Source organism: Dama dama, chromosome 4, assembly GCF_033118175.1.
Source record: "Dama dama isolate Ldn47 chromosome 4, ASM3311817v1, whole genome shotgun sequence".
Lineage (NCBI taxonomy): Eukaryota > Metazoa > Chordata > Mammalia > Artiodactyla > Cervidae > Dama > Dama dama.
In genome coordinates this window covers 68,852,298-68,875,071 of record NC_083684.1, presented here as the reverse complement: position 1 = coordinate 68,875,071, position 22,774 = coordinate 68,852,298, and the positions used below count along the sequence as shown (strand labels likewise).

General features: G+C 60.9%; 2 protein-coding genes and 1 pseudogene across 2 annotated transcripts; 1 reads left to right on the top strand and 2 right to left on the bottom strand.

The window, feature by feature from the left end:
- Window positions 1-4,582: 4,582 nt before the first annotated feature.
- On the bottom strand, window positions 4,583-14,217 carry ISOC2 (isochorismatase domain containing 2). The gene is made up of 6 exons (XM_061140265.1): window positions 14,089-14,217; window positions 10,596-10,733; window positions 7,078-7,287; window positions 6,748-6,818; window positions 6,488-6,605; window positions 4,583-4,987 (listed from the first exon to the last, which is right to left on the bottom strand). Exons 2-6 carry the CDS (start codon window positions 10,728-10,730, stop codon window positions 4,907-4,909), a joined length of 615 nt encoding a protein of 204 aa, XP_060996248.1. The 5' UTR covers window positions 10,731-10,733; window positions 14,089-14,217; the 3' UTR covers window positions 4,583-4,906.
- A 1,328-nt stretch (window positions 14,218-15,545) lies between these two features.
- C4H19orf85 (chromosome 4 C19orf85 homolog) lies at window positions 15,546-22,662 on the bottom strand. Its single transcript, XM_061140645.1, has 2 exons — window positions 22,490-22,662; window positions 15,546-16,002 (listed from the first exon to the last, which is right to left on the bottom strand). The coding sequence occupies exons 1-2, from the start codon at window positions 22,660-22,662 to the stop codon at window positions 15,546-15,548; spliced, it is 630 nt and encodes a 209-aa protein (XP_060996628.1).
- Window positions 19,213-21,400, top strand: LOC133052445 (uncharacterized; annotated as a pseudogene).
- Window positions 22,663-22,774: the final 112 nt, after the last annotated feature.

Sequence of the window (22,774 nt, the reverse complement as noted above, 5' to 3'; positions counted from 1 at the left end):
TCCACGGCATTATCAAAGGCTGCTGGGGGCTGGGATGCGGAGAGGGCTGTGGGAGGCTGAGGCGCCGCCCGCGTCCCCATGGGGCCTCAACCTTCCCTTTGAGCTCTGCTCTGGCCCCTGTCCTGCACCCCCTGCTCACTGCTTTCTGGACGCCCCCGCCCGCTGCGTCACTGTGATCTGAGAAGTGCCGTGGCCCACACTCCGGAGAGCACTTCGGCAGCTCCTCCGGAGTTAAACATGTAGGGACTTCCCTGGTGGGCCGCTGGTCGACAGTCTGTGCTCCCAATGCCGGAGTCACAGGCTCTGTCCCTGCCTGGGAACTAAGATCCTGCATGCAGCAGGACGTGGCCCAGCACACACACACACACACAATTAGAGTTACCACATGACCCAGGAGTTCCATTCCTAGGAATCTGCCCCAAAGAGTTGAAAACATGAATGTCCTTAGCAGCATGGTTTACGACAGCCCCAAATGGAAGACCACCCAAGTGCCCATCAGTTGACAAATGGTAAACAAAATGCGGTCTAGCCATTCAGTGGAATAATACTCAGCCATGAAAGGGATGGAGCACCGATACATTCTACATCCTGAAGAACCTCGAGGACGTTCAGAGAGAAAAGCCAGACACAAAAAGTCACATATCGATGATTACATTGAGATGAAATGTCCACAACAGTCACATCCATGCAGACGGAAGCTGATAAGTGGTTGCCTGGGGCTGAGGGCAGCTGGGAAGAGGAGCTGACTGCTCAGTGGGGGCAGGGCCTCCCTTGAGGGTAATGAAAATGTTCTGGAACTAGACAGTGATGGTAGTCACACAACATCATTAAATACTATTGACCTGTACACTTTAAATGGTAAATTTTGTGTTACATATATTTTACTACAGTTAAGAAACAAAAGAAACAACTGATATACATCAGATGGTGTGACAGCTAGATTTTGAACTCAGGGCACTGCCGCCCATAGATTGTGGATGCCTCTATTCCACACAGAGAAATGCGGGCCTTCATGCTCGCAGACATAGCCCTTCGGAGAGTGACAGATGCACGTGACGAAGTGGATTCCTTCATTCACACAAGGGCTGCTGCGTACGGTTGGGCAGGTTGTGCACTGCACAAGAGGGTCTGGCAGAGAGACTGGCTCTCCTTCCCAAGGCATGCTGGTGGGGAGGCATCCATCTGTGGGAAGGGGCACTCCTTCCAAACACACACAAGGGTGCCATCTGCCTGCTAAATCACAGATGCTGGGGAGCTGCACAGGGCCAAGGGCTGCCCCACATGGGCCAGTAGTTTGCAGGCTCGGTGCCTGTGCTGTGCCAAGCCTCCGGTGGGGCTCCATCACAGAATTTCTCCCTCTGCTGACAGAGTGCTGTGGTCCCCTCCAACTTCACACACAGGCGCATTCCCAGGGAAATTCCAACTCCTGGTCATTGACAGCTCCAGGGAGTGGGGCAGGAGGAGCGGGGGCATACAATCCCTCAGGCCCAGCCACACACACACACGGCCCCTCTGTCAGCGGGGCCCCAGAGCCTCTCGCTCCTGCGTCCCACCTCTTGCCCTGCAGCACCTACCCCTGCCGACACTGGGCCAGATGCACAGACACAGGGGACCGGCTCTTCCTCTGCCTCACAGAACTATGCACGGACACATAACAGAGCTTGTGTCACAGTGACACAGAATACAGGGCACCCACGTGGTGTCTCAGACACAACACGCAAGAACACCCAGTATCATCCTGGTAGCACACCCGAGCCTCCTCCCAACACACATGCAGTACAGCTCCCTGTGGACACACAGCCCTGCGTCTGTGGGCCTTCCTGCCCACAGCACCCAACAGTCAGACACAGTCTCAGACACCACGACACCCTGGGACCACACACAGCTCCAGGACATGGCCAGAGACCCGCCCCAGCCAGCTGCACCTGGACACGCTGCCCACCGCCCGTAGACCATGGACGCTTGTATCCCAGCCAGACAGGCAGCCTCGTGGGTACACACGCCAGTGCAAACCCCACGGTGGAGCGTCTAGAAGCAGGCATGTGACCCTCCGTCAGACACGCCCAGACAGCACCCCCTCCCGGACACACACACACACAGGAAGGCACGATCCTCCTCCTCCCCCCAAGCCGTCTTCTCCCTCCCTGCCCCGGGCACAGCCAGCAGCTCAGGGCCAGAACCCAGGATCCTAGTCCAGGAGCTGAGAGATAACAGATGTGGGCACAGAGCTTGGGGAGCCAGTGTGAGACAGGGTCCCTGCGCTTCTGGAGAACCCCGTCCTCCCCCTGCTGCCCTGCCAGCACTGCGTCCCACACCTCACCAGCCCACCCCTCTCCTGACCCTGTCAGCTGGGCTGGGGGTGGGGGGCAAGGACTGCCTCGTGAGATGCCTGGGAGCAGAGAATGAGAACAGGATGAGGGTGAGGGCAGAGGGTTAGAGAGAGGGAGACAGAAACCCATAGAGAGACTCAGGGAGAGAAACGGAGCCGCGGGGAGAGGGACGGAGACCCAGGAAGAGAAGAACAGAGATGAAGAAGAGGGATATTCTTCTCCCTTCAAAGAAACTGAAGATAGTCAAAGAATATTCAAAGAAAAGAGGACAGACACCTGGGAGGGCACAGGCCCGGAGGGCGAGCAGTGACGGGGAGAAAAGACCCGGAGAACTGGGGATCGAAGGAGAGCGAGAGAGAAGGAAAGAGAGAGCCAGAGAAGGAGGACAGACCCGCAGAGGGAGGAGACCCAGAGAAAGTCAGAAGCCTGATCTCGGGCTGCGGGGCGGTGGAGAGGGGTGGGCAGGTGGGCGCTGAGGGTGCGGGGGTCCGAAGGCGAAAGGCAGGCGGGCCTCCCGGGAATGTCTGGAGTTGAGGGTGGGTTTGGGGTAGGGATGTGAAGAGCAGGCAGTAGGAGGGGGATCCGGGTTCAAGAGGAGGCGGACCCGGCCGCAGGGGTCCGGGCGGGAGGCGGGGATCCCAGCTCCCGGCGGGGGCGGCGGGGTGGAGGGACCCGGCCCCGCCTCCAGCTCGCCGCCCGGGGGCCGGGGTTTGAGGGAAAGACGCGGCCGGTTCCCACGCATCCCCCGCGGCCCGCCCGGGTGCCTAGGCCTTCCCGTCCGCTCTCTGTCTCTGCGAGTCTCTGCGTCTCCCGGTCCTGACCTCCTCCCGGGATCTCGCCCCACTGCCCCTCCCTCGGCCCGCCGGCCAGTCTCATTTCTGCGGGGCGGTGCCCGGGGTCACGGGCTCTCTTAGTCCGGCTCTCTCCACGTGTCTCAGCGCATCTCTGCATCCGGCCGTCTCTGCCCCACGTCTCCTCCGCGTGCGAGCATTCCCTCCTCCCCTCTGGCCCGCCAGTCTCTTCTCTTCACATCCCCGTCTCCCTCTACCTCCGTCTGCGTGTCTCCATCTCTGTCTCTTTCCCAGGTTTGCTGTCTACAGATCTCTGACCCTGTGAGTGTCTCTGTGCGCCCCCGACCCGGACCACCCATCTTCCTCCCCGGGCCCTCACTCTCACTCAGGCTCGGGTTAGAGGGGCGGGGTGGGGGCGCGCTGCGACGGGAGCTGTGTGTTCCCAGCGCAAAATAGACTCCTGTTGCCATGGCGACGCGAGCGCGGCCTCCGAGACGCGAGGCTTCAGGCTGGGGGCTGAGGAGGGGGGACACCTGGATCCGGAAGGCGGGGGCCGGGGGCGCTGGCGCCCAGTCCCAGGGGTTCCTGGAGGAGGGGGAAGCAGGGACTCCTAGGTCCCTGTGGAGACAGGGCCCTGGGCGCTCTGACGCGGGGTCCGGTGACCCGGCCTTCTGAGCGAGGTCTGGGATCCAGGGGCGGGGGGCCGGGGGGAGATGCTCTGATTCCCCAGTGGGGGCGGTCTCGCTGAGAGCTCTGACGCCGGGGGACTGGGGGACTCGGATTGCCTTCTTGGGCCCCCAAAGGTTGCGGGGTGGGGGTGGGGGAGCCTGAGAATCTAAAAGGGCTGAGGGGCCCTGGCTGGGGGGCTCGTTGAGTCCTGACTCCCAGATTTCCAAGGGGGCTGTAGAATTCTGGGAGCCCCCATGCGGATCCCCGGGCTCCTGCGTCTTAGGGGAGCAGGGACCACTCAGATGAAGCTATCTGTCCTTCCCATCCATCCGTCCATCCATTCATCCGCATGCCTGTCTCTTCCTTCCTCCGCGTCCCCAACTCCCTCCTGCCTCAGTTTCCCCCTCCGCACCGGGGTGCGGCCGCGCTCACCTCACTTTCCGGATGCGGGACCCAGGGGGAGTCGGGGGGTGGCGGCGACGTAGGGGGCCGGCCGGGGGAGGCAGAGCGAGCGCGTGTCTGCGAGCCAACCCGGCTGGGCGTGTGCGCGCGCGCTGCCTGGGGGGCGGCCGGCAACGTGTCGGGGACCCGGGCCGGCAGTCCCTTTGCGGGCAGATGCGCGCCGGCTGCGGTGCAGATGTGAGTGGCCGCCCTCGCCTTTGCCTCGCGCCGCCGGCTCGGAGTTGAGCGGAGGCACCACCTCCTCCCCACCTGCCGGGGACCCCTCTTCCCCCGCCGCCCGCGGGCCCCGGTCGCCCCCGGGACACCCCCCAGAACAAGAATGGTTCGGCCCACAGTCACATCAGTGTTTATTTTCCGCGAGCGGGTCCCACACAGCCTGTGACGCTCTCCCCCACGCCGCCCCTTGGAGTGGCCCGGGGCCGAGCCCCGCCTCCAACCCGGCTCGACCAACCCTCGCCCGGCTCCGGGAGCCTCATTTGCATTTCCGGGAGCTGCGGCCCAATGGGAAGGCGGCACCCACCGCCCTCCCAAGGGGGCGGCTCTCCCGGTGGACTGCACCACTCTCGGGACCCGGCGACGGGGGGAGAAAGAGCGCCTGCCAGAGTCCCGAGGACAGGAGAAGAGGGTGTCTCCGCTCAGCGCAGGGTGGCGAGGTCAGCGGAAGAGGGGGTTCTGGTCTTGGAAAAGGCCCAGCAGTCCGCTATCGGGGCTGGGCTCCTTGATGAGCTTCTGGACCTGTAGGGGGGAGTCAGGGGTTCCCGTCTCCACGACAGATCCATTTTCATTTCCCTGGCCGCCCCCCGCCCCCGGCAGTAACTGGCCAAACTAACCGCCCCCTCCCCTCAAGACTTTTGCTGGTGAGTGAGCTCCCTTTCACCACAGCTACCAGGGTTAGTGCCTGATCATCTGTCGCCTGGGCCCACCTTGGCAGCTTCGACCACTGAGGGTGACTGACTCTCCTGGGGCTTCCTGCTTCTTAAGTAATCTCCCCTCTCAACTCTCAGGTCCAGCCCATGCCTTGCGCCTCAACTCTGGAGGCACTTATGCAACTGCTTCTTAGATGCTGGTGGTCATTTGACCTTCCACCCCCTCCCCCATCAGCACACAGCCTCAGCAGCCGTGCTCAACCTGAAGCCTCTCTGGGCCACCTTTTCACGCACTGCGCCCACCACCAAGTCCTCTCATGCTAACCTACAGAAGTTACAAAATAAAAGTGAGCCAGGCCTGTAATCCTGCTGCCTCCACCCTCGTTTCCCTCCTTCCTACCCCATGTCCATGAGCCGCCCAGCATGGCACACAGATCTGACAGTGTCCAGCTCCCAGGTGCAACCCCGACAAAACCTTTAGGAAGGCTCTGCTCTGGCTCCTCCCCGCCTCCCGCCCCTCCTCCACCCTGAGCTCACCGTGCCCTGCCGTGGTTCCTTGAATAAGTCAAGTTTAGTCCCACGTCCAGGCTTCTGCCCTAGCTGTCCACTCTGCCAAGAATGCTTTTCGGATGACCGGTTGCTGACTGCCCCCAGTCAGGTCTCCGCTTTAAGGCCACCCCCAGGAGGGGCCTCTGTGCGGCAGGCCCCCATCTCATCTCTCACACACCCCACAGATTCCCTCCCCAGCTCCTGGCCGCCATGTGAAACTGAATACAGATTGTCTTTTTCTGCGATTGCCCCTGGACCTGCCACACTGGCTGGCACACAGTAGGTGCTCAGTAAATGCTCAACAGACCTGATCTAAGAGGAGAAGGGGCAGACCTCAGAGGACTGGGATATTGGCATATTCCATTACTCTAAGGGCCAAGGTGCGAAGCCGTGGGCTACCCAGTCAGACCTGGGTACTGGGAAGTCCACGTGAGTGGTGGCTGTGGAGGCTGGACCTGAGTGTCAAAGACTGGAGGAGGAGGAGGGATGCTGGGGAAGGGCCCGGGGGCGCTGTGGACAGGGTCCCTGTGGCTCCCTTCCATCTCCACCTCCCTCTAAAGTCCCCTTCTTCTGGGAGGCCTCTGGACCGCCCTCAGCAACCCGTCCTGGCACACCCGGCCCCTCCCCTGCTTTCTCTCTACAGCGCTTAGGGTCAGCCGGCTTCTCTGCTCCTGGATGTATGGTGTTGACCTGCAGTCTCCCCTGGGGGCGGCAGCCGCTATATTCCCGGATGTATTCTGCCGCTGTACCGTGGGAGCTGGAAAGGCATTTGCTGTTTGCGTGGGAGAAGGGGGAGGTCGGGTGTGGGGGGGCCCAGTACCTCCTTGAACTGAGGGTGGGCGGCGTCGCCCACGAGCTGCAAAATGAGCCCCTCGCTGGTGGAGAGGAAGGCGCCGCTCTGGCGCATCCGGGACAGCGCCACCAGCCGGTCCACCTGGCTGAGGGGGTGAGGGAGAGGGTGTCGGCATCTCGGTCTGCACGCCCAGACACCCGATGAACTCAGCAAGGATCCGCCCCCGGGTTCTCCCTGGGTGGCCCAAACCCAACCCACACGCACCCCACCCCTGAGAAGACGCTCACCTCCGGGAGGAACAGGCGTCCACCACCACGTGGACCTGCAGCCCGCGATCCAGGAGGTCCAGGGCCGTTTGCTAGGGGCAGAGAGAGGTCAGGGCCACCCCAGCCAGGAGACGGGGGCCAGGGTGGGATGAGGGCGGATCAGGGCAGGAGGGGTGGGGATTATAGCGGGATCCTCGCAGGATGAAAGCCCAGGGGGTCCTGAGTGTAGGTGAAGGTCCCAGGTCAGGAGGGGAGCCACGGGTCAGGGAGGGGAGTGTCCAGGGTTCTGGGTTTTCAGGGTGGGGAGGTCCCAGGTGGAAAGGAGGTCCCAAGCGTCAGTGGGGGTCTCACCAAGATGCAGGCTTGTGTCTCTAAGCCACAGAGGAGCACGGAGCGCAGCTGGGGCCGAGCGTCCAGCTCCTGCTGCACCGCAGGCACCATGCTGAGGCAGGTCTTGAAGTGCGGCTGCAGGTCCTGAGCGCCCAGCTCGGGCACCGTGGGGCCCAGGCCCTGCGGGTACTGCTCAGTCAGCACGGCTGGCACGTTCAGCAGCCGGGCCACCTGGGGTGAGGGGCGGAGGAGTGAAGGTCTGAGCCCAGAGGGGCTGGGGCCTGGAGCCACGGGTCTGAGGGAGGAGGGTCTGGGGTCTGGACTCCTGGTCTGAGGGAGGAGGTGTGGGGCCTGGACCCCCGGGTCTGAGGGGGGAGGGGCCGGGGGTCTGGAGCCCTGGGTCTGAGGGAGGAGGTGTGGGGGCTGGACCCCGGGGTCTGAGGGGGGAGGTGTGGGGCCTGGACCCCCGGGTCTGAGGGGGGAGGTGTGGGGCCTGGACCCCCGGGTCTGAGGGGGGAGGTGTGGGGCCTGGACCCCCGGGTCTGAGGGGGGAGGTGTGGGGTCTGGAGCCCCGGGTCTGAGGGGGGAGGTGTGGGGGCTGGACCCCCGGGTCTGAGGGGGGAGGTGTGGGGGCTGGACCCCCGGGTCTGAGGGGGGAGGTGTGGGGCCTGGACCCCCGGGTCTGAGGGGGGAGGTGTGGGGCCTGGACCCCCGGGTCTGAGGGAAGAGGGTCTGGGGTCTGGACTCCTGGTCTGAGGGAGGAGGTGTGGGGCCTGGACCCCCGGGTCTGAGGGGGGAGGGGCCGGGGGTCTGGAGCCCTGGGTCTGAGGGAGGAGGTGTGGGGGCTGGACCCCGGGGTCTGAGGGGGGAGGTGTGGGGCCTGGACCCCCGGGTCTGAGGGGGGAGGTGTGGGGCCTGGACCCCCGGGTCTGAGGGGGGAGGTGTGGGGCCTGGACCCCCGGGTCTGAGGGGGGAGGAGTCAGGGGCCTGGACTCCTGGTCTGAGGGAGGAGGTGTGGGGCCTGGAGCCCCGGGTCTGAGGGAGGAGGGTCTGGGGTCTGGAGCCCCGGGTCTGAGGGAGGAGGTGTGGGGCCTGGACCCCCGGGTCTGAGGGGGGAGGTGTGGGGCCTGGACCCCCGGGTCTGAGGGGGGAGGTGTGGGGTCTGGAGCCCCGGGTCTGAGGGAGGAGGTGTGGGGGCTGGACCCCCGGGTCTGAGGGGGGAGGTGTGGGGCCTGGACCCCCGGGTCTGAGGGGGGAGGGGCCGGGGGTCTGGAGCCCCGGGTCTGAGGGAGGAGGTGTGGGGGCTGGACCCCCGGGTCTGAGGGGGGAGGTGTGGGGCCTGGACCCCCGGGTCTGAGGGGGGAGGGGCCGGGGGTCTGGAGCCCTGGGTCTGAGGGAGGAGGTGTGGGGGCTGGACCTCCGGGTCTGAGGGAGGAGGTGTGGGGGCTGGACCCCGGGGTCTGAGGGAGGAGGTGTGGGGGCTGGACCCCGGGGTCTGAGGGAGGAGGTGTGGGGGCTGGACCCCGGGGTCTGAGGGAGGAGGTGTGGGGGCTGGACCCCCGGGTCTGAGGGAGGAGGTGTGGGGGCTGAATCCCGGGGTCTGAGGGAGGAGGTGTGGGGGCTGGACCCCGGGGTCTGAGGGAGGAGGTGTGGGGGCTGGACCCCGGGGTCTGAGGGAGGAGGTGTGGGGGCTGGACCCCCGGGTCTGAGGGAGGAGGTGTGGGGGCTGGACCCCCGGGTCTGAGGGAGGAGGTGTGGGGGCTGGACCCCGGGGTCTGAGGGAGGAGGTGTGGGGGCTGGACCCCCGGGTCTGAGGGAGGAGGTGTGGGGGCTGGACCCCCGGGTCTGAAGGAGGATGGTCTGGGGGTCTGGACCCTCAGGTCTGAGGGAGGAGGTGTGGGGCCTGGACCCTGAGGTCTGAGCGGGGAGGGGCCGGGGGCCTGGACTCTTGGTCTGAGGGAGGAGGGTCGGGGGGTCTGGACCCCCGGGTCTGAGGGAGGAGGTGTGGGGGCTGGACCACCGGGTCTGAGGGAGGAGGTGTGGGGGCTGGACCCCGGGGTCTGAGGGAGGAGGTGTGGGGGCTGGACCCCCGGGTCTGAGGGAGGAGGTGTGGGGGCTGGACCCCGGGGTCTGAGGGAGGAGGTGTGGGGGCTGGACCCCGGGGTCTGAGGGAGGAGGTGTGGGGGCTGGACCCCCAGGTCTGAGGGAGGAGGTGTGGGGGCTGGACCCCCGGGTCTGAAGGAGGATGGTCTGGGGGTCTGGACCCTCAGGTCTGAGGGAGGAGGTGTGGGGCCTGGACCCTGAGGTCTGAGCGGGGAGGGGCCGGGTGCCTGGACTCTTGGTCTGAGGGAGGAGGCTCTGGGGGTCTGGACCCCCAGGTCTGAGGGAGGAGGTGTGGGGGCTGGACCCCGGGGTCTGAGGGACGATGGTCTGGGGGTCTGGACCCTCAGGTCTGAGGGAGGAGGTGTGGGGCCTGGACCCCGGGGTCTGAGCGGGGAGGGGCCGGGTGCCTGGACTCTTGGTCTGAGGGAGGAGGGTCTGGGGGTCTGGACCCCGGGGTCTGAGGGAGGAGGTGTGGGGGCTGGACCACCGGGTCTGAGGGAGGAGGTGTGGGGGCTGGACCCCGGGGTCTGAGGGAGGATGGTCTGGGGGTCTGGACCCTCAGGTCTGAGGGAGGAGGTGTGGGGCCTGGACCCCGGGGTCTGAGGGGGGAGGTGTGGGGCCTGGACCCCGGGGTCTGAGCGGGGAGGGGCCGGGGGCCTGGACTCTTGGTCTGAGGGAGGAGGGTCTGGGGGTCTGGACCCCCGGGTCTGAGGGAGGAGGTGTGGGGCCTGGACCCCCGGGTCTGAGGGAGGAGGTGTGGGGGCTGGACCCCGGGGTCTGAGGGAGGAGGTGTGGGGGCTGGACCTCGGGGTCTGAGGGAGGAGGTGTGGGGGCTGGACCCCCGGGTCTGAGGGAGGAGGTGTGGGGGCTGGACCCCGGGGTCTGAGGGAGGAGGTGTGGGGGCTGGACCCCCGGGTCTGAGGGAGGAGGTGTGGGGGCTGGACCACCGGGTCTGAGGGAGGAGGTGTGGGGGCTGGACCCCGGGGTCTGAGGGAGGATGGTCTGGGGGTCTGGACCCTCAGGTCTGAGGGAGGAGGTGTGGGGGCTGGACCCCGGGGTCTGAGGGGGGAGGTGTGGGGCTTGGACCCCCGGGTCTGAGGGAGGAGGTGTGGGGCCTGGACCCCGGGGTCTGAGCGGGGAGGGGCCGGGGGCCTGGACTCTTGGTCTGAGGGAGGAGGGTCTGGGGGTCTGGACCCCCGGGTCTGAGGGAGGAGGTGTGGGGCCTGGACCCCGGGGTCTGAGGGGGGAGGTGTGGGGCCTGGACCACCGGGTCTGAGGGAGGAGGTGTGGGGGCTGGACCCCCGGGTCTGAGGGAGGATGGTCTGGGGGTCTGGACCCTCAGGTCTGAGGGGGGAGGTGTGGGGCCTGGACCCCGGGGTCTGAGGGAGGAGGGCCTGGGGGTCTGTACCCCCGGGTCTGAGGGAGGAGCGCTGTACCTTGAGCATGCGCGCAGCCACAGAGACGATTTGGCGGAAGTACACAACGTGGCGGAACTTCTCCTGCATGTCGCACAGGAAGAGTATGGAAGATCCAGGGAGGACGCGGCCCAACGCGGGCCTCGCAGCTGCCATGTCCTGGGGTGGCAGAGGGGCCCAGGGAGTGCAGTTAGGCTCAGAGGGGGCTTCTCTGCATGTCCGGGGTCCACGCACTCACACCCTAGACTCCCACTGTGACCCTCCTGCAGCCTGCGGGAGACTGAGGCTCTGAAGTGTCCAGCCGGAGGGCACGGCCAGCTCCTGAGGGGTCGGGATGCGGTCCTGAGGCAAAGCTGCACCCCCCCCCCCGCCCCCGCCCTGCGATCCCTCAGGTCTGACTGCCTCTCTGAATGCAGTTTGCCCACGCGTGAGACTCACTAGCTGAACCCCGCCGCCTTGGGGTCTTAGAATGAAAGGCTGGGGTACCCGCGGCGTGGAGGAGTATTCGGCCACGAAAAGGAAAGGAGCACGGACATGCTATGGCGCGGATTTCCTCACCGTGATGCTGTCGAGTCACAGCACAGAGCAGGAGTCCCTTTACATGGATCCATTTACCTGGACCGTCCACTGAGACGGAGCAGGCTGAGGCGGGGGGCGCAGAGGAGAGACTGAAGAGGGGCATGGGGTTTCCATCTGGGGAGATGGAAATGTTTTGGAACCAGATAGCAGTGCTGGGTGCACAATATTAGGAACATACAAAATGCCTCTTAATTGTATACTTTAAAATGGTCAGGATGGTAAATTTTAGGTCATGTGTATTTTGGCACAATTTAATTTTTTGAATTATTTTTATTTTGTTTAATTTCTGACTGTGTGGCATGTGTTCCCCAACCAAGAATGGCACCCGTGCCCCCAGCATTGGAGGCACAGTCTTAACCCCCTGGGCCTCCAGGGAAGTCCCTCGCACCATTAAAAAGAAAGAAAGCCCTCCAACTAATAAAAATAAATAGAAAAAACAAAGAAAGCAAGCAATGTAAAAATTAAGGGGAGCACTGGTAGAGCCACCTGGCCAGCAGCCCTTTTAAAGCGGAGGACACTGAGGTACGGGGGAGGGGTCCATGAAGGCGGAGGTGCTGCGGGGACTAGAGGGGTGACTGTCCCCTCTCCCCATCAGGGCCCTGGACACCCTGAATCTCACGGTCCCAGCCCATGTTCCCAGAGACTTGTGTCTCTGGTTCCCCGAACTGCTGCACAAATGGGGAGTCCTGGCTTGTGTCTGCAGCTCCCCCCATCTCTGCCTGTCACTCACTTATTTGTTAGTTTATTTAGGAAACTAAGGCCCTGCAGCCCGGGCACCCAGTGGAGGGCAAGCTGGCCGACCCTCGCTCAGGGCAAGTCTTAGTGTCAGGCGGGGAGTCCCACAGCTGGTTTTGGTTATTCTTTAAATTGAGCACATCTACCACTGAAAATGTTTCCTACATGTGTCATATCTAAAGTTTAAAACCTAGTGGATGGCTAACATGGTGGATTTTATGCAGTGGGAATTTTGTCTCGAAATACAAATGGAAGGGAAACTCCCTCAAAAATGAAACCACACTGTGTTACTTCATTGTGTAATCACAGCTGTGGCCAGGGTGAGGATTTCTGGGGAAGCTACTCTGTCTTGGCAGAGTTCTCCCGGAGAAAGTGGAGAGCGAGCAATCTTTCTGAAAACACAGAGCTGACCCTGTCACCCCACCTCAGCTCTCCAGGCCTCCTGGCTTTTCTCTGTCCTCAAGACTAAGGGGTACCCTCCTCCCACAGGCGCCAGACTGCTACATCCCCCTTCAGGGCCTTGGCCCAGGCAGCTGCTCCACCTGGAGAGCTCTCCTCACTCTGGTTCCTGATGGTAACTCCCCCAACAGACGGAGGGACACGGTCAGGAGCGGGCGGAGCGCTGGAATGTAGGAAAGCCTGTGCCAGGCTTCTGCAGGAGCTCCCCTTTGGGCTGGTAGGAGTGTAAACGGCAGCAAGCACCCCCTAGGGAGAACCGTGTGCCCCCAGTTCTCAAAATTACAGATTCACAAACCCTGTGACCCAGAGAACTCACACTAAGTGTTTAGCCTAAGTGCTTACCCTACAGACATGCCTGTGCAGTAACATGTTATTCTTTATGGGACAGGGTTATTCACTATGAGACCCCTCCCTGAGCAAAAGAACAGAAATAAACCCAAACATCCAGGGTTAGGGCACTGGTAATCACAAGGAAGACCTTTAAGTAACAACGTGGAGAAGTGTCTGAGAGATGTTAACCGGGTGGGGGGTGGGGACAGAACAAACAGTGTGTGTAAACAATGCTCCCATTTGTGCCAAAATGCAAGAAGGAAAAAAAAAAAAAATCTTGCCTACTGATGCAATCTGTATTTGCAATCTGTATTTGCTCTCTGGCGAGCAGCTTTTTCTGCAGTGACAGGTCTCTGAGGGGCAGAGTGTGAAGGATGTTTGACCACTGTGTGTATGACTCTGTTGCTCTTAAATTTTGACAGTGTGTAAACAGGTTGTCCAGTCAGGTAAACACAATACAGTAAACTACAATACAGTGAATACAATACAGTAAAACGTTTACATAAGGCAAGAACCTAGCCAAACCCATCTGTGGCATTAAAGTCACGATAATGGTTGTCCTTGGGCAGCAGTAATGAAGGAGGGGCTGGGACCTTGCATGGGGGTTGTTTGGTTTTTGTGTTTGTATGCTGTTCACACACTCTTTGTGAAGTTATGTGAGCTGTGTATCTGTGATTTGTACTTATCCCTACACATGTAATAAACTTCCACAAGAAAGTTTTGAAAATAGAAAACAGGGAGGCCTCGCTGGCCGCCTGTGGGGCTGGACTGGAGGTGGAGGCCGGGAGGGCAAGGTCCAGTCCAGGTAGCGGGGACGGAGAGGAGGGGGTAGGCGGGCCTGGTTTCCAGTCGGCAGAGGGTGGGCTAATTCCTTGGCGAGCCCACCTGATTGAGGCAGAGGAGATGAAACACGTTGGGGCGGGGTCGGGGCTGGAGACAGAGTTTGGGGGTGCTCTAGGGGAGTGGTGAGGATCCAGAACGCAGCTCGAGGCAGAGGAAGCCCGAGGTCGGGCGGAGGAGCGGCCTACGATGGGCGGCCACCTGCGGAGCGAATCGGTCTGTTGAGACCCCCTCGAGGTGGCCCGGGGGGCGTGCGTCCACAGCCCAGCCTCGCTGGCTGTGTGACCCTCAAGCTTCACGCCTGTTTCCTTCTTGGGGAAACACCCGCCGAGCAGGAGTGATGCAGGCACTCGGCGCGGAGGGTGGAATCGGCCCTGGCCACTTGTGTCGGGCGCGGGCAGGAGTCCTGCCCCGTCCGCGTCCCCTCGGCCCCGGATGGCCCCGCGGAGCCTCGGTCCCCGCAGAGGCAGGCGGGGAGGTCGGTCCCACCGCAGCGCCAGCGGGGCCTTACCCGGAAGGCGCCGGAGGGATCCGGGCCTGCCCTCCGCAAGTGAGGCCTGCAGTCACTCACCCGCTGCCGTCGGACTCACGCAGCTCGGCTCCACCGGCGGGGTCCGCAGGCCGGGTCAACGTTTCTCACCTTCTGGACTGGGAGCCCCACCCCGCGCCCTCCGCGTCCCGCCTCCCGAGCCGATCCGCCCAATAGGCACTCGCCTAGCTCTGCCGCTGGCAGCCAATCCACGAGCGCCGCTTCCCCCCCGCCTCTCCCCGGGGCGGTGGGCCAGGCTGTCCGTCTTGAGAGCGTGATTGGCCCGTCCAGGAGAAAGGCAGGGCGTCGGGCCAATGGGGAGCCGCGAAAGGCGTGCTGGCGGTCTAAAGGGTACAGAGAACTTGGAACTGCAGCCCCAGAGGTTGGTGGGTCGCGAGCAGCCGGGCTGTCAAGTTCGAACGACAGCGGCGCAGGGGCAGGACTTGGGTCCGAACCTGGCCCTTCTAGCTAGAGACTGAAGCTTACAGAGACACCCACGCACTTTCCAGGAAAGGGCTGAAGGCGCGACAAGCCAAGAAGTCCCTCCCTCTCCGCGCTCTTTAGTCTGTTCTCTTGGAGCCTCAGTTTTCCCTCTCACAGCACCTGCGTGCTCGGGTGGGGTCCTAATGTTCAGATGGTGCTTGGAAGTGGGCTTGCGAGAAAGCGGTGGAGAGAGAATTTCCCATTACTTTTGGAAAAAAAGCCAAACTACTCCCAAATCACGGTCTGCCTTTTCGGCCCCTCGACCGCCCTCCAGTCTTACCACTCTCCTCCGGCTCACTCCGCTCCAGCCAGGCTGGCCCCCAACGTCCCACCTCAGGGCCTTTGCACCGGCTGGTCCCTCAGCCTGAAACCCCAGACTTTTTCACAGTACCAGCTCATTGTCATTGAAGGCCTTCCCTGACCACCCTGTATCAAGGAGTCACCCGATCGGGTCACTATCCTATCAATATTTTCTTCCCAGCACTAATACCAATCTGAAATTGGAGATTTATCTTGCCTTTAAAAAAAATAGGTGTACTCATTTATTTTCAGCGACTCCAACTTTACCCCCGACCCTGCCATGTGAACTCCATGAGGGCAGAGATGTCTGTTTTATTCACTGCTGAGTCCTCCACACCCAGATCTGGGCCTGGAATGCAGTAGGCGCTCCACAAATCTTTGGGAATAAACAAGAGGAGACCAGATGTTAGAAAGAGCTGAACCAGGGTGAGAGGGAGCCGGAGGGACAGTCACCAAGGAGGTGGGGCTGGGCAGAAAGAAGGAAGAAGGTGAGGAGGGAGAGAGCACTCCGTGCCCCACCCCGGAGGCCGAACTGGGGGCCCTGGACTTGGGAGAAGACCCTTGAGGCCGAGGCGGGAGTCTGGGGGGATTCCTGTGGCCAGAGGTTGCCAGGAGGGGTGTGGATGGGACAGGGGACTGCCCAGCAGGCAGCTGAGGAGCTGTCATGGCAGGGGCTCTGGTCTGTCTGGGAGCCTGGGCTGGGTTGTGATTGGGTGTCACGGGAAGCAGGTCCCCCAGCCTTCGGGGGTCCCCTGAGAAGGGCAGGCACAAGACACCTCCCACCTGCCCCCCCAGCGACCCTCAGAAGCCAAGAGCTGCTCCCCTCCCCCCAGGGAATGCGGGGGAGGGAGCAGGGGGTCGTAGAGCCGTGTGTCCTGCCTCAGGGCCGGCTGGCCCAGCACACAGAGGGACTGGTCAGATGGCGCTGAAAGACACGGCGGGGGGAGCGCGATGTCCTCAAAGAGGTCGAGGGTGGAGGCATCCAGGGCAGCGAGACTCAGGCTGGGGCCAGCATGGGGTGCCTCGGTGGGCGCCACGGCACAGGCCACGCCCAGGAAGGGGGATGCAGGTGGTGGGGGCGGCCTCTGGGGCGGCGGTCTCTGGGGAGGCGCCTCCTGGGACAGGATGGACATGGCCAGGCGCTGGGTGGCAGCTTCGATCTTGGCAAACTGCCTGCAGAAAGAGCCGGGCGTTATAGGGGTGACCACGGAGAAATCCCCTCCCGTCTGCCATCCCAGTAGTCACGTGTCTCTTCTCTCCCTCCCCATTGTCTTTATGCTACTGTCTCTGCCCCAGGTCCGTTTTCTTGAGTCCCACAGTTCAGTGTCTCTAACCCCATTCATGGGATTCCCTGGTGGCTCAGATGGTAAAGAATCTGCCTGCAATGTAAGAGACACAGGTTCCATCCCTGGGTGGAGAAGGTTTCCCTGAAGAAGAAAATGGCAACCCACTCCAGTATTCTCGCCTGAAGAATCTCCATGGACAGAGGAGCCTGGCGGGCTCCAGTCCATAGGGTCGCAGAGTTGGACAGGACTGATTAACTAAGCCTTTGTTTCACTTCCAACCCCATCATAGGGAAGCTATGAACAGCTGTGGGGCCTTCCTTCCTTGAGGCAAATGAGGGCTCCTCTCTAGTTGAGGAGCGTGGGCTTCTCATTGCGGTGGCTTCTCTGGTTGCAGAGCACAGGTTCCAGGGTGCAAGGGCTTCAGTAGCTGCAGCGTGAGGCTCAGTTGTCCTGGCTCCCGGGCTCTGGAGCACAGGCTCAATAGTGTGGTGCGTGGGCTTAGTTGCCCCGAGGCCTGTGTGATCTTTCTAGACCAGGGATGGAACCCATGTCTTCTGCATTTGCTGGAGGACTCTTTATCCCTGAGCCACCAGGAAATCCCAATATGTTTGGTATTTAGATTTATTCTGACCATATTCCAACATGGAGAAGTAAAAAATGCCTTAAGGGGTGCCTTTACAAATTTTATTTTTTTTCCGCACAAAGACACTCTGTGGACTGGCAGTGCGACTTTAACATTGAAGCCATATGGATTCTGCTTCCTAAAGGGCTATGAATCTGCATCTCCACCAACCCTCTCAGAATCTCCACCAACCCCTGGCTGGAGTCCCCAGCCTCCCCACCTGGATGATTGCAGTACTCACTGCATGGGTCTCCCCCCAGTATTCCTACCCACTCAGTAGCAATGGAGGTGGGTCATGCACTGCACTGTGTCCCCCTAAAATTGATATGTTGAAGTTTTAACCCCCAGCACCTAAGAAAGTGAAAAGTCGCTCAGTTGTGTCTGACTCTTTGCGACCCCAGGGACTGTAGCCTGCCAGGCTCCTCTGTCCATGGGATTCTCCAGGCAAGATACTACAGTGGGTTGTTATTTCCTTCTCCAGGGGAAATCTTCCCGACCCAGGGATTGAACCCAGGTCGCCTGCATCACAGGGAGATTTTTTACCCCTGAGCCACCAGGGAAGACCCAGGGCCTCAACACGTGACTGCACTTGGAGATTGAGTCTTTAGATAGGTGATTAAGTCAAAATGACATCATCAGAGTGGCTCCTAACCCAGGAGGAGATTAGGACGCACAGAGGGATGACCACAGGAGAAGCAAGGAGGAGGCCTCTCCCCGCCAGCACCTCGGTCTGGGGCCTCGGGCTCCAGAATCAGGAGAAGGTTGTCCTCATTGCCCTGCCCAGTCTGTCGTGTTTGATCGTGGAAGTTCCGGCAGATGAATGCAAAAACGTGATTTTGAACAAAAGCAGTGAGACTTAGTGGGTGCGTTACACCATAGAAATAAAAGTTCAAAACCAGGCTAACTTGATCAACAGGGAGAGACATCAGGATGGTGACTCACGGGAAGGAGATCCCACCAGGATCTCTGGGGGCAAGAAATGCCCTGTTCCTGGATCTGAATGTTGATTTTATCAGCAGGTCCCCTTTAGGAAAAATTCATTAAGCTCCACACAGATGATGTGTGCATTTTTTTTTTCTGCTATGTTATAAACCTCCAGGGAAAGGTTTATGTAAAAAATGTATCTGTTGGAACTTCCCTGATGGTCCAGGGACTAAGACGGCAGGCTCGATTACTGATCAGGGAAGACCCCACATGCCCTGGAGAGACTAAGCCCAAGCACCACACCTTGAGCCTGTGCCGGAAGCCCATGCTCCCCAAGGAGAGAAGCCACCGTAATGAGAAGCCCAGGCGCGCACCTAGAGAGGAGCCCCTGCTCACCACAACTAGAGAGAAACCCACACAGCTGCGAAGATAAACAAGAGTTAATTAATTAATTTTAGAAAAATGTATCTGCTGGGACTTCCCCAGTGGTCCAGTGGCTAAGACACACCGTGCTTCCAAAGCAGGGGCCGCGGGTTCCATCCCTGGTTGGGGAGCTAGGTCCCTGCAGGGCCTTGCTGCAGGCCGCAACTGAGATCCAGAGCTGCCAAATAAAGTTTCTATAAAAGAACTGCTGCATCAGACAGCTGTCTTTTGACTTTTCTGTAGATTTGAAAAATTTTCACACAGAGTTAAACAGTCTCTAGCGTGGGTGGGAGGGGGTTCCCGGGGGAGCAGGGCCTGAGGGGACCCGGAGAAAGGAGGAGGGCGTGGGTGGGGAGGCGGGAGGGGAGCTTGCCTGTATCCTGGGTCTTGTCGGTTGCGCCTGCGTGCCCAGGGGTATGTGCTCACTGTGGGCGGCCAGGACCTCGGGGAGCCTGCGGCAGAACCGCAGTGGGGGTGGGGAGGTCTGTGCCACCGGAGGCTGGCCCTAGGGGGCGGGGAGGACAGGCAGGGAGTCTCGGAACCCGGAGGCATCTGCACGGGGTCCAGGCTGGGGGCGGGCTGAAGGTGGGGAGGGGTCCTTGAGCAGTTGGTGAGGAGGCCGGCTCTGGAACATGGGGCATGTCCGTGTTTGGGGGCAGGTGTGTCTTCCATCCTGGGCTCACTGGAGGAAGGCCGCTTGCAGCAGGGGAGCAGCGGTCAGGCAGGGCAGCCCCCACTCACTCACGTGTGGTCCAGGCCCTCCTGGGGCAAGTCCCCGGAGCCACCCTCCCTCCAGAAAAACAGGAGCTTGGGAAAGTCACTTCACCGCTCTGTGCCTCAGTTTCCTCATCTGAAAAGGAGGACTGTGACAGCACCCGCCTCCTGGGGCTGCTGTCAGCGGTTCCTGAGCTCATGCTCACTGTAAGGGGCATCGGGGGCTAAAACTAAAGCACTCAGAACAGTGCCCGGCACGTGGGAAGTGTCTGATAGGTTTTAGCTCCATTGCCACCGCCATCATCCTTACCATCATCTCAGCCTCAGCACCATCACCCTCATCACCACCTCACCATCACCACCATCATCAACCTCACCATCACCCTCACCACCATCACCCTCATCACCACCTCACCATCACCACCACCACCATCACTCTCACCATCACCCTCACCATCACCACCCTCACCACCATCACTACCATCACCATCACCACCATCACCATCATCCTCATCACCATCACCACCCTCATCCATCATGACCATTATCATCACCACCATCACCCTCACCACCACCACCACTCTCACCACCACTACCATCACCATTACCACCATCACCCTCATCACCATCATCACCATCACCACCACCACCATCACCCTTACCACCACAACCCTCACCATCACCACCATCACCCTCACCACCACTACCACTCTCACCACCACTACCATCACCATCACCCTCATCACCACCATCACCCTCATCATCACCACCCTCACCACCCTCACCACCATCACCATCATCACCATCACCACCACCATCACCACCACCACCATCACCCTTACCACCACAACCCTCACCATCACCACCATCACCCTCACCACCACTACCACTCTCACCACCACTACCATCACCATCACCACCATCACCCTCATCACCATCATCACCCTCATCATCACCACCCTCACCACCCTCACCACCCTCACCACCATCACTACCATCACTATCACCACCATCACCATCATCCTCATCACCATCATCACCCTCATCCATCATGACCATTATCATCACCACCATCACCCTCACCACCACCACCACTCTCACCACCACTACCATCACCATTACCACCATCACCCTCATCACCATCACCACCACCACCATCACCCTTACCACCACAACCCTCACCATCACCACCATCACCCTCACCACCACTACCACTCTCACCACCACTACCATCACCATCACCCTCATCACCACCATCACCCTCATCATCACCACCCTCACCACCCTCACCACCATCACCATCATCACCACCACTACCATCACCACCACCACCATCACCCTCACCATCACCACCCTCAGCCTCACCACCATCACCATCATCACCATCACCACCATCACCATCATCCTCATCACCATCATCACCCTCATCCATCATGACCATTATCATCACCTTCATCATCCTCACCACCATCACCACCCTCACCCTCACCATCACTACCATCACCATCACCACCATCACCATCATCCTCAGCACCATCACCATCATCACAGTCACTACCATCATCCTCACCGTCACCTTCATCATTATCACCATCATCTTCACCCTCATCACCATCACCACCATCACCCTCACCCTCACCACCCAGTCCCGGAGATGCTATATCCAGGCAGGACTACAGAGTGGTCCACAGCATGGACTCAGACTGCCTATAGTTGTCTCACCTCTCTAGCTGTGTAGCCTTGGACAAGTCATTGCACCTCTCTGAGCTCTCTTGTCAGTAATATAGGGAAAAGACAGAACCTACAGTGCAGGTTTGTGGGAGTGTTAAGCGACCTAGCATATGTTGGGGCCTTAAGACAATGTACCTGGCACACAGCAACCTCAAAAAATGGTCACTGTCACAGGGTGAGGGGCAAGCACAGGGCTGGGCGGGTGTGCGGGCATACAGGCTGGGCAGAGAGCCGGAGGAGCAGAGGTCTCCATCCACATGCCCGGAGACAGGGCAAGGCGTGGCCCCCGCAAGAGGCTGAATGGTGCAGAGCTAGGTGGGGAGCTGAGGCTGGCAGGGGAACAGGGGCTGGCGGGGCAGAGTCTCTGCACTGAGGGCCATGGGAGCCACGGGAGGGGTGCTCGAGCAGAAGAAAGGCCAAGCGTGCATGGTGTGTGGGTTAGAAAGGCGCTGCCTTCAAACAGCCCCGGAGTTGGACCCCGCCTCCGTCGTCTGAGCCACCACCATCCCTAGCCTCCTGCACCCCTGATCGACAGTCCGAGGGGTCCTTTCAGACCCCCCCCCACCTCCCTGCCCAGAGTCCAAGTCCCTCTGAGGCCCACAAGGTCCCCAGATCAGTCCCCTGTCTGTCTTGAACCTGAGTCCCTCCCCTTGCACTCTGCTCCAGCCTCCCCAGGCCTGCTCCCTGGTGCCTCTGGGCCTTTGCAGTACGCTCCCTTCCCGGGCTGCCCCCCTGCTCTCCGCAGGGCTCCTCCCTCCCCTCCCCAGGAAGGCCCTCCCCGGACACCTTTCTTAAAATGCCAGCCCACCCCCAGCACGCCCTCCGCAGCACTCACCAGCTTCGAACACGCCGTATCCTTTGTAAAAATTGAGGTAAAATTCACAGTATTTAAAAGGAACCATTTTAAAGTGTGCAATTCAGTGGCCTTCAGTACACTCACGATGTCATGCAAACACCCCTCTAATTAGTTCCAGAACTTTCCATTACATCCCAGGAGACCTGGCACCTGTTAGGCATGTCTCCCCAGCCCAGCCCCCAGCCCCTGGCACCTGCCAACCTGCTTCTTGCTCTGTGGCTGAGCCCATTCTGGATACTTCACAGCAATGGACTCACACAGTAGGGGACCTTTCGTGTCTGGTTCCTTTCACTCACCATCCTGTAGTGCTGGAGCCTCATATGATGTCATTCACTTCTTTAGTTTTTTAAAGTCTTTATTGAGTTTGTTAAATATTGCTTCTGTTTTATGTTTTGTTTTATTTTTTTTTGGTCACAAGGTATGTGGGATCTTGGGCCTCCCGCTCAACTGGTAAAGAATCCGCCTGCAATGCGGGAGACCTGGGTTTGGTCCCTGGGTCAGGAAGATCCCCTGGAGAAGGAAAAGGCTACGAACCCCAGTATCCTTGCCTGGAGAATCCCATGGACAGAGGAGCCTGGCAGGCTACAGTCCGTGGGGCAACACAGAGTGGGACGAGACTGGGCAACTAACACTTTCACTTTCACGCTGTGTGGAATCTTAACTCCCTGCCCAGGGGCCGAACCTGCACCCCTTGCACTGGAAGGTGAAGGCTTAAGCCCTGGACCGCCGGGGAAGGCCCTGCTTCTCTATTTTGACAGTCCCTTATCAGCTGCCTCCCCACTGGAACACAGACTCCATGAAGCAGAGAGTTTTTCTGGCCATGCCTGCGGCATGCAGGGTCTTAGTTCTCAGACCAGGGATTGAACCCATGCCTCCTGAGTGGAAGCATGGAGGCTTAACCACTGGACCTCCAGGGACTCCCAAAGCAGAGAACTTTGCGTCCTATGGATGGGCCTCTGGGGCCGGCACACAGTCGGCACTCCGTGGATGCACGTTGGGTGCAGCCGGCCCTGGGGGTCCCCTTTGCTCTGCGCTGTCTGGGCCTGGGTCCCACCCCGGCCCCTCCCAGCCCCCTCCCACGCTGCCCCCCCAACCCCCGCTCACCTGCAGATCTGGTTGTGTAGGAACCGCCTGTGGTTGGGCCTCCTTTTGGGGGGCCTGGCCCGCCGTGGGTGTAGGGCACGCAGCACATGGGCAGCCGCCCCGCTCACAAAGGCACACAGCTCCCGGGGGCCTGACTCGGAGATTCCAGGGCCTGCGGGAGCCCCAGGGTGCATGGCCGGGGTGATGGAGCGGCTCCCCACAATGCTGATCAGAAAGCAGCCACCCCCCCAAATCTGTGAGGGGGCCCAGGGCCAGGGAGGAGCACGGGAAGAGAGACGGGGGTGG

Excerpts from the sequence above, each read along its gene's own strand:
- ISOC2 (XM_061140265.1), bottom strand. The coding sequence starts at position 10,730 with ATGGCAGCTGCGAGGCCCGCGTTGGGCCGCGTCCTCCCTGGATCTTCC. Across the intron at positions 7,288-10,595 it reads TGGCTGCGCGCATGCTCAAG|GTGGCCCGGCTGCTGAACGT; the intron begins GTACAGCGCTCC and ends CCCTCACCCCAG. Across the intron at positions 6,606-6,747 it reads GACGCCTGTTCCTCCCGGAG|CCAGGTGGACCGGCTGGTGG; the intron begins GTGAGCGTCTTC and ends TCACCCCCTCAG.
- C4H19orf85 (XM_061140645.1), bottom strand. The coding sequence starts at position 22,662 with ATGCACCCTGGGGCTCCCGCAGGCCCTGGAATCTCCGAGTCAGGCCCC. Across the intron at positions 16,003-22,489 it reads CTACACAACCAGATCTGCAG|GCAGTTTGCCAAGATCGAAG; the intron begins GTGAGCGGGGGT and ends CTCTTTCTGCAG.